Genomic DNA, 9,432 nt, shown 5'->3' with positions numbered 1-9,432 from the left:
CTGGACTCTGGACACAAGGTTAGTTGATAAAAATAGCGATTTGTTTTTTTATTTCTTTAATAAAAGTATTGTCACGTAGCATTATACATTTCCAAAAAATAAATACATTCAATATCTTGTGTACAAAAAGAAATCTGCTTCTAAAGACCACAGACAGCAACCGTTCATGTATTTGCAGTTATCATCTCTGTTGTTGCCAGTCAGCTGTGGGAAATATCACTTTGTATTCACAATGAGGGATCTTTGAATATACTTTAAAATGCTCTTATGGTTACACATGGACAACCATACAGTTACATATGATTCATAAAGTACAATACAAATAGAATTACTGCATTCATAACAATACACCAATAATTATCATTCAACTGTTACATCATCATAAAGTTGCATCTGAGAACCTCGGGTAGTCCTTTACATGTGGAAGCTGTCAATGGGCTCTTTTTAGACTTAGGCTCAACCCATTGCTGTGTATATAACATAATCATTGAACAGCATCATTCTACCTCCTCAGGAGTGACACAGGCTTAGTTGGGAGAAGTTAGGAGTGTGTACATGAACTAAAACAAACTTGTCTTAACGTAATGTGTTTCAAATTATGGTTTTAAAGGGTCAATATGTAAGAATCTGAGTTCAAAACATTCAAAAATGAACCAAAATGATCAATATGTAAGTGTGGCCAATTTCTTACACTCCTGCAGTGGGATGGTGGCCATGGTTGTCGACAGGGTAAATCTTTGATTGACCCTGGAGATAATTATGGCACCTCAAAATAAGCCTTTCTTCTACTACCACAGGATTAAAAAGTGTGCTTTTCTAACTCCAGTAGAATTGGCAGCTGAGATACAGGTTTAGAATAGCCAAAAAGTGAATACAATTAAGGAAATGTTACATCAGGTACTGACTAAAACAGCAAGTCATGATTTGCAGGCAGTCAACCAGGTGCATCATGTTGCCACCACTACAACTCAAATTTAAAAACATGGCTCTAAGAAAAACATACAATGCATGAAGTACTGTGCTAATAATATTGAGCACATGACTATGGGCAGGGTAAACGACCCCACTCATGTCACTATATGAGTGGTTGGCTGAAGCTAACAGAGACCTTAGGGTCAATTCATTTCACTTAACTTGCTCTGTTAGTTGTGATTTAATCCTCTGGGGTTTGGCTTGGTTGCATCATGTATGCATAACAACAGCCACCTTCATCTTTTAGCTTCTGGGACATTTGGAAGATTAAGTACAAAATATCAGAGATTGTACATTTCTATGCCAACTCAACACATTTGCAGCATACCTGTTGGGTTTATCTTAAAGGGGCTGGATGTAACAATTTATGGGAATTTTACACACATCAATCCCATAATTTTTATTGACCTTATGTGAGCAGACTTTACAGAAGTTGATAAAATGGGATCTTCTCCTCACTCTCGGTTGCCTACACGAGCCTGTGGACGATTTGTTTAAGTTGCATTTGATGTATTTGTTTCTCAGATTGGGTCGGATTTTCCAAGTCCAAAGGTCGTGAACTTATGCATGTTCTTGGTACCTCATCTCGGTGCCTCTCTCCGTATTGCTAACAGACGGCAACATTAGCTAAAGTTAGTTTAGAAATGGGGTCCTCTGACATAAACTAACAACTGGCTTCCGAAACAACACAGAAATTCCACGGGACCCCGGGAAGTACATCCTGTATATGCATATTCAACATTTATAATTCATTATTTATAGCAATTACAATTGCCTACATGTACTTGAAAATATTCTAAAGAGGGAATAAATGGCCACTTCACTTGGGCTCATTTCCTATTGAGTATGAATTAAATTTTTCCAGTAAAAGAAAATAAAAAAAAACTTTGGTAAATATTAAATAGAAAATGTATCCATCAAAACTATTTACAATACACTTTAACTAATAATGGCCAAAATGAAAGAATCAAGGAATTACTACATGGAATACATTATAATTCCCCTTTTCCAATCCAATTAACCTAACCTAGAGTCTTACCCAACCTTAAAGACAGGCTTTACATCCTGTCAGTTGAGACCTCTCTCTGTGTAAATGGACACTTAGACATCCACTAAGAAAGTGAATCTGATGGAACAAGCCTGTTAAAAGGAAGGGTATTTTTTATTATAAACCCATAGCTACCAATGTTAAATTGCTAAATGACAAATCAATCAAAAATCAAAATAAAAAGCTAAGTGTCACTCAAGTCAGTCATTCAAAAGATTTTCAGAAGGGCTATAGTAAATATAGGCCTCTGTATGTCCGAAGCATTTTAAATGTTTTTCATCATTATAATTTATTTGGAAGGGAGTGTTTTTGTGAAGTGACTAGTAGCTGGTATTAACCAGCAGCTGTGGGTAATCTGTTTAAATTATGCTTTAAAAGGTACAATATATAAGAATTTTAGTTAAAAACACTCAAAAATGAACCAGAATCATCAAGAGAATGTGAAGAAATAACAGTTTTGACATTATGTGAACATCTATATATTGTGAAGAAGACAGTTAGCATGTTAACCAGCTAGCCACAGGCCTGAAAACCTCTTTCTCCCGCTGGTCCAAAGCTCATGTGCAAGATGTGTAAAAAACAACACTCCACTGGTTGTCCGGCTAGCTGCATGGCTAACTGAGCTAACAAGCTACAGTCATGGATGCACAAAAAGAAAACAGTTAGCAGCAGTTAGCAGTTACTTCGGTGATATGCTGTCCCTATTTGAGTGGAGTATGAATTTAAGGTGGCCAATTCTTACATGCTGCACCTTTAAGACGATAAGCCAGTTAGTAACTGAAGATTCTCAGTTAGGGTTTAGGTTGGGTCCGTGTCAATATATCTAGAACTAGAACCTGATTTAGGCCTGCAGGCCCGATTAATGAATTGCATATGATGTGTGCATATGTGTATATACATTCAGCCTCACAACCATGGTGCCTATCAAATTATTTTTCAGTCACTTTCAATCAAGCAGTAAAACAGAAAGAAACTGAGGGGCAATATCAGACAGAAAAACATGACAAGATGTACTGATTTGCTCTGAAGTAAAATCTTGGAATTTGTTGTTGTCAAAGTAAAACTAAACCAAAAAAAACACCCCATAGTTTTGTTTAGCTGTCTTTGCCAGGATTTTCTCACATTTTCTTAGCTGAAATTCTTAAAGGAGGGACTGAAAATACCCCCAAACCAGCCAGGGATGCCAATTTTGTTTGTTCGTACTAACTATAGCCATTGACCCAGTGGCAGACTTGGGATGTATGAGGGGCAGGGGTGAAGAAAATAAAGAGGGCACCTGCTGTCTGCAGTGGGGCACCAGTGCGCTTCTTCTAAATACATTTACAGTGAAGGAGGCCACCTGGAACGCTCACTGTAATGTTACTTCAAATTCAAAATTTTTATAGTCACTGAATAGTTGCCTGATGGAAGAAGTTCGGTCGAAAAAGTAGATATTAAAATGTACAGCTTGGACGGAGGCACATGATTGTATGTAAATTAAAATCCCGTTCTTTGTGTTTGATGAACACATAGAATGAATACATGGGGTGGCAAAAATGAAAAAACTTGTTTGGCAGCTTTTGAATAAGCAATGTGGGACTGTACAGCTCTTAAAATAAAATGTAAATGCAGGCTGCGGGTAAGAGATGCATACAACAACAGAAGTGGGAAGAGAGACCAGTAGTTATCAGTTCGCCGTTAGGTTGAAGTTCAGTTTGTGTACATTGCTCTTGCTCTTGCTGGTTGATGTTTGAAAGAAGCATTGACGGATGAGAGGTCTGGCTATGGTACAAAGTCAGCTGAAGTTCTCAATCCAATGAATAGTCTCTCTTACTGCAACTTGTTGGTTTCTGCAGGTCCACTGGAGCACAGCGCGGGCTTGTCAATGCCACAGTGATGTTCCACTCCAGGTTATGTAAATGCCTCGCTGATGAGGAATAAGTAGCTTGCACCAAACAGTCTGTCTTAGAATCCGAATTAGAAAAGATTTATCTCATATACTCATCTTTTCCAAAAGTATTAAAACAACGAGCTGTCATGCCATCAAGAGACAAATATTCTGGCATCCTGACTGAAAGAGGATTTGAAATTCTGAGGAGTTGGAGCTATAAATCCAAATTTGCTTTATTTCATCTTAGCAGAAAAGTCCAGATGCACCGAAAATCGCCATGAATACTGTTTATGTACCTACAAATTGTCCTGTTGCCCCATCATGATACTGATCCCTTCTCAGTATCAACTGGGTTGACTTGACTCCACTTTCCTCTTCTCAGCTTTCGGGCTGTAAGTCTTTCTTCCTGCCTTTCCTCCAATAAGAAACTCTACAGTCTAAAAGAGAGAAGAGAAGAGAAAATTGATTCGACATCTATGCAACAAAAACGTGTGGGTGTGTTTGACAGTGCTCGTGACAAGAAGGAATTTAAACCATTTCAGAGATGTGAACTCTAGGTTTCACCTTTTTCAACTGTCACACACAGACTAGCTGCAGCTGTATGTGCTGAGCTGCACGATGCTGGTTATATATTTCAGACTGTGACTAAACCGCAGAGACTTGACCCACTCTCGACCTATGTTAAACTAACAGAGTCTGGCCAGCGTCCAAACCACACGCAGACATCTTCAAACAGTGAGGCATCGGTTTGATCACATCAACATCTTTTGCAACCCTTGCAAGCAAAGTTAATTTTGAACTAGGCGAAATATAGCATAAAGGCTAAATTGTACGATGCTCTGTGGTATACATATTTCTGTGCATGGTATAACAAGGTGCTCAGAGGAACAGTTCAACAGTGAAAAGTTGAGATCCATTTTTTTCCTGTTCCATGTCCATACGCTAAATTTGAAGCAACTGCCAACAGCCAACTGGCTTAGTTTAGCTGTTTCATGCTGCATCCAGTCTAAATTGCATATTTTAAACTGGGTTAATACTGAAACAGCAACAGGTTTGCCTATGGTGTGTGTTCCAGTAAGCATACGGCCACCTGTCTACAAGCACCGCTGAGAGGGATAGTGATGTGTCTGCTCCCCACCGTGCTACTACTTATCCTCCTTTCATGCCACTGCATGAATGAAAAATGACCATTTTATTTCCACCAAACCCATGATTTTAACATGTACCGGAGGAGTTGAGTAAGTGTTAAATAGTCAGTCTGTCAAACTTGTGTGTTGAGTGTGTTTGGCAACGTTTTTGACAGGTGGGAATGCAAACATCAGTCATAAGTGCTTTTTTTTGCGTGCAAGAATAACGTCCTGAGCCATACAAACCTGTCTAAAAGGTGTGGTGAAGGCTTTAGCACAAACCACAGCATCAAAGACTTGGACAGAGAGCAAAAGAGGACACAACATCCTCTACAGTAAGGCAGAGCAACACCAAACTATGTTCTGTCTTCACTGCTAACTAAATAATATTCAGTCCCTCATTGACAAATGTGCATGTGATGTATGCAGGTTTACTGCAGTTGCGATGATTATAGAGTCAAGGAACAATGAACCTGCTTGAGTCCAAACCAAGATTGTTGCTGGGAACTGGACCTCACCAAATAACGTACGGAAACACAACTTTATAATTAAATGTAAACTTTAAAAGAAAATATTTGCTGGTTTTCCCTCTGTTGTCCTTGGGCTGAGAAAACCAGACAGATAGCTGTACTTGCTGCTAAAGTAACTGCCAACCAATGTACTGATAACCAGCAGTCAGCAGCTTGTTTCAATGAACTGCTCTGGACCAGGGCCTTCCACTGCCAATGGAGGCCAGTTACAGTACCATGGTGACGTTTGGAGCTTCCTGGTTAACAGATACCCATAACTTTGTTGCTAAAGTAAGCGCTAACTGCTGCGAAATGTAGTTAGCTGCTCAGTAAGGTTCCAAACATGGCAAGGAAACCACCTTGGTGTGTATTTCCTTTTCGTTTTCGGTTTTTCCATCCTAGTCCGACCATACTAATTGGGAGCTGCCTGTCCATGTAGAGTGTGTGTCAGGCAACCACATTCCACGCTATTGGCTGCTGCCTTTTTTACAACAGTTTTCAGCAAACAGTTTTCTATTAGCCATTTCATGGGCTCTCTAAGATCCTCTACTCATATTCCAAAACAGTAGGTCAGAATAGGACAAAACACACGTTGTTGCACACATTCACACATACAGTTTGTCAATATAAAAAAATGCATTTGCTTTTGTATTTCAAGTTTGTGGTTACAGTCTGCAGTGTCACTGGAGGTTTTTTAATTTCCGTACCCTTTGTGATACTCACAGTCCTGCTGCGCTTCTGTGCTGGCGAAGCACTCGCTGAAGAGGCAGTGCATGGTGTGGCAGAAATTGTCCAGAAGAGACTTCGGGGAAACATATCGCCATCTGGACTCTGGCACTCTGTCAGGTTCTTCTGTTAAATTATCCCAAGTGTCCTGGATCATCTCCGGGAGCTCCTGCTGGAACACCTGGACACACACACACACACACACACACACAAGTGAGTTCAAGCCAGGTAGGCAAAACAGCTTGCATATACATAGATCCGTGAGATGCCTTTGTGTTCAAAAATGTCAGTATACCATAAGATGTGAATTATCAATAATGTGATGCAGCATCCAAAATGTGTGAACTTGGGAAAAAAAATGGGGAGATGAAAAATGGGATATAAATGGTGGTTATCTAAGGTTAATATGGACAAGATTTTGTCCTGATGAAAGGAAAAGCAAAAGAGCTGTCCTTTGAAGTGGAACAAAAAGCAGATTAATCGCCCACCGGTCAGTTTTTTCCTTCATCTTTCAAACATTTGGAGAAAGCAAACAGATGTGTGTCCACGTTGAATTTGGACAACACGCACACACGCATGCACGTGCGCACGCACACACACACACACACACACACACACACACACACACACACACAAAGTACGTAGAAGTGTCCAGCTGTTACATTTAAATGATAAGAGAGGATTCTAATTTAAAGGTGCACTGCAGAGGTTTAGTGAAGACATGTTAATCTTCATTTACTGTTTGTTATGCCTGAACAAACTCTCTTTATTTTCATGACTGAAAAAAACTGAATAAACGCTCTGACCTCAAAGGACAAAATACTGTTTTCTTCTTTTCCTCTAAGAACAGTGTTACAGTATTATTGCCTCATTAGTAGTGTAAATGTAAAAAATCTGAGTTTGAATTTCCTCTCAGAAGCCATATAGTGCAGCTTTAAACTGTGAATCTCAACAAAGAACACACCAGATATGGATCATAATTCAGGAATCTTGCTGTGATCAGTCCCGACTTACTGTCTGCTGACGTTAGACTCACTGTCTGCTTCAACACAAAGCCACAGAGCATTAATGATTGATAGACATCCACTACTGGTTTAATAAAGTCGTGTAAGTCTAAGTCTAAGCGGGACTGACATTTTGAAACTGTGCCAAGAAAGTGGATTTTTTTTTTTAATCGCTGAAACCGTTGGGTCAAAAAGGCTGAACACACAGAGGACACATTTAACATTTGAACTGAATAACCTGGAGCTAAATAGTTGATTCACGCAAGAACTAATTTCCCTGCAAAACATCCCTTGAATGCAGTTCACAGAATGATCAATGAGTGTATTAAATTCACACAAACTGAACTGCTTGATCAAAGACAGAAGCAATGTTTAACTCTCTTATGATCTTATGAAGGCATTCAATCCTAATATTGATTAACAGGATTAGTGTGACCTCCATCTCCTCAGATGTCCTTTGATCCTAACACAGTGAGGAACATGCCAAATTTGTTCATATAAAGAGGGAATTAAAAGAGCTGTGGTGCAGATACAGGACGTGACCTCCAGCTTACCTCAGCGGGATGCGACTGTACGAAGACTCCCTCTGCATCCTTGAAGCGTCTCTCCAACTCAGCCGTGTACGCACGTGAAGGATGTCTCTCAGACATAACCCGAATGATCTGAAATGTAAATTTCTCTTTGGTTAAAAACCTTAAATCAACATTACGTAGCCTCAAAACTATTGTGATGGTGCAGTGGTTTACAATAGAGTGGATCACATCTGTCCTATCACTTGTTTCTGTGCTGTGTAACTTAGGTGCGCGTGTAACATCACAGCCAGAACCCTTTACAGCAGTACACGACCTACAGCGTCAACTATCAGAGAGTTTGCTCAAACTGGATCATAATTTATGGAGAAAATGTTTTCTGGTTTAACTGCTAATGTCCTGCAGCTGCTCTGCCTCAACTCTCTGTGATTTATGGAGTTTCCTGAAAGCAGACTACAGCTGCTGCGTGCTTTGGCTACCAGTTAGCACTGTTAGTAAGGGGGTCACATCACACAAAATAAGAATTTCAACTTCATGTTGCTTTAAAGTCAATGAATGGCAAACTTAGCTACCCTTTCCCAGAGCTGCCAAGCATCACGCTTCGAATGTGACAGTCGTGCATTTTGACCCATTCTCACACCACACGCCACACTCGACATTTCTCACGCTTATATTTCCCCATTCAATACTCTATATTCATTTTTTTCATGATAATAAACTTTGGTCCTCGTGGCTTGCCGTAGTTCGAGTGACTCTGATTGACTAACCGAGATAACCAATCCCAGACCAATCCATCAGTCCTTTGTGTCCCAACGTTCTCCTGCTTGCTAGAAGACGGACAGTAGGTAACTACCCAATTTTGTTCACTGTTGACTCACTGTTTCTCCTTGAGTTTCCTAGTTAATATGTACTGTTTTAAGGCTCCTATAAGTCTATCATTGTCCTGTATTTGTTGCAGAGCTGTGTAACATTTATTTGTCTCTTCTCTTGCCCAAATGGACTCCAATGGGTCCACGGGTCCACAGTGTCCCTGGAATCCACTTTGAGAACCACTGTAAAACAGTATTCAATCAAACAGTAACATGTAGCTATCTTTTGAAAGATGTTAGGTAAGAGGAAGAGACAGCAGAGAGATGTGCTTTCATTCTGGGCATTCTTGTTACAATTTTCATTTCTAATTTCTGGTTAATTAAGACTAGCATTAGGAGGCCACAGTGCTGGCATGGAGGCGAGGACAGTCTTAAGGTATGAATCGCCCTTAAAACAGGCCAAATCGATGTTAAAAAAGGCCAAGGCTGAACGCATCATGACACTGAAGTCTCACTCGTCATTTTCTGAAACTTGGCAGCCCTGCTCTCCATTATTACATTTGACACCTTGTACAAAGCTAATTAATGACAATAAAAGTGCCTTTCTGAATATCCACTCTTGATGTGTTTGTGAACGGTCAAGCCTTTACTTGTCTATAACTGTAAACAGTGTCCATGTGCCTGTGGTCCATGTGGACTGTAAGCATCTGAGAGATGATCAGTCTTTTATTTTGGTAGATCAGGGTATGCATGGGTTGAAATCTGTTACCTGACCTGACATGGGGGGAGGGGGGGTCAACACACCTGAGAGTGGAGGCATATTTGATCTCTTGTTTT

General features: G+C 39.9%; 1 protein-coding gene across 4 annotated transcripts in view; it reads right to left on the bottom strand.

Moving 5' to 3' along the window:
• Positions 1-19: 19 nt before the first annotated feature.
• The window catches only part of il34 (interleukin 34), a 33,046-nt gene continuing 23,633 nt past the window's right edge, over positions 20-9,432 (bottom strand). For 3 of the 4 annotated variants that reach the window (XM_037108122.1, XM_037108121.1, XM_037108124.1), the window contains 3 exons: positions 7,811-7,918; positions 6,250-6,433; positions 20-4,327 (listed from right to left, as the gene is read on the bottom strand). In XM_037108122.1, coding sequence (XP_036964017.1) covers positions 4,269-4,327; positions 6,250-6,433; positions 7,811-7,918 — 351 coding nt within the window. In that variant the 3' untranslated portion in view covers positions 20-4,268. Of the gene's footprint in view, positions 4,328-6,233; positions 6,434-7,810; positions 7,919-9,432 lie in introns of all 4 variants that reach the window. The other variant, XM_037108123.1, reaches the window with a different exon arrangement.

This window comes from Acanthopagrus latus, chromosome 8 (assembly GCF_904848185.1).
Source record: "Acanthopagrus latus isolate v.2019 chromosome 8, fAcaLat1.1, whole genome shotgun sequence".
Taxonomy (NCBI): Eukaryota; Metazoa; Chordata; class Actinopteri; order Spariformes; family Sparidae; genus Acanthopagrus; species Acanthopagrus latus.
Note: the sequence above shows the minus strand (reverse complement) of the source record. Positions and strands in the feature narration are given on the sequence as shown.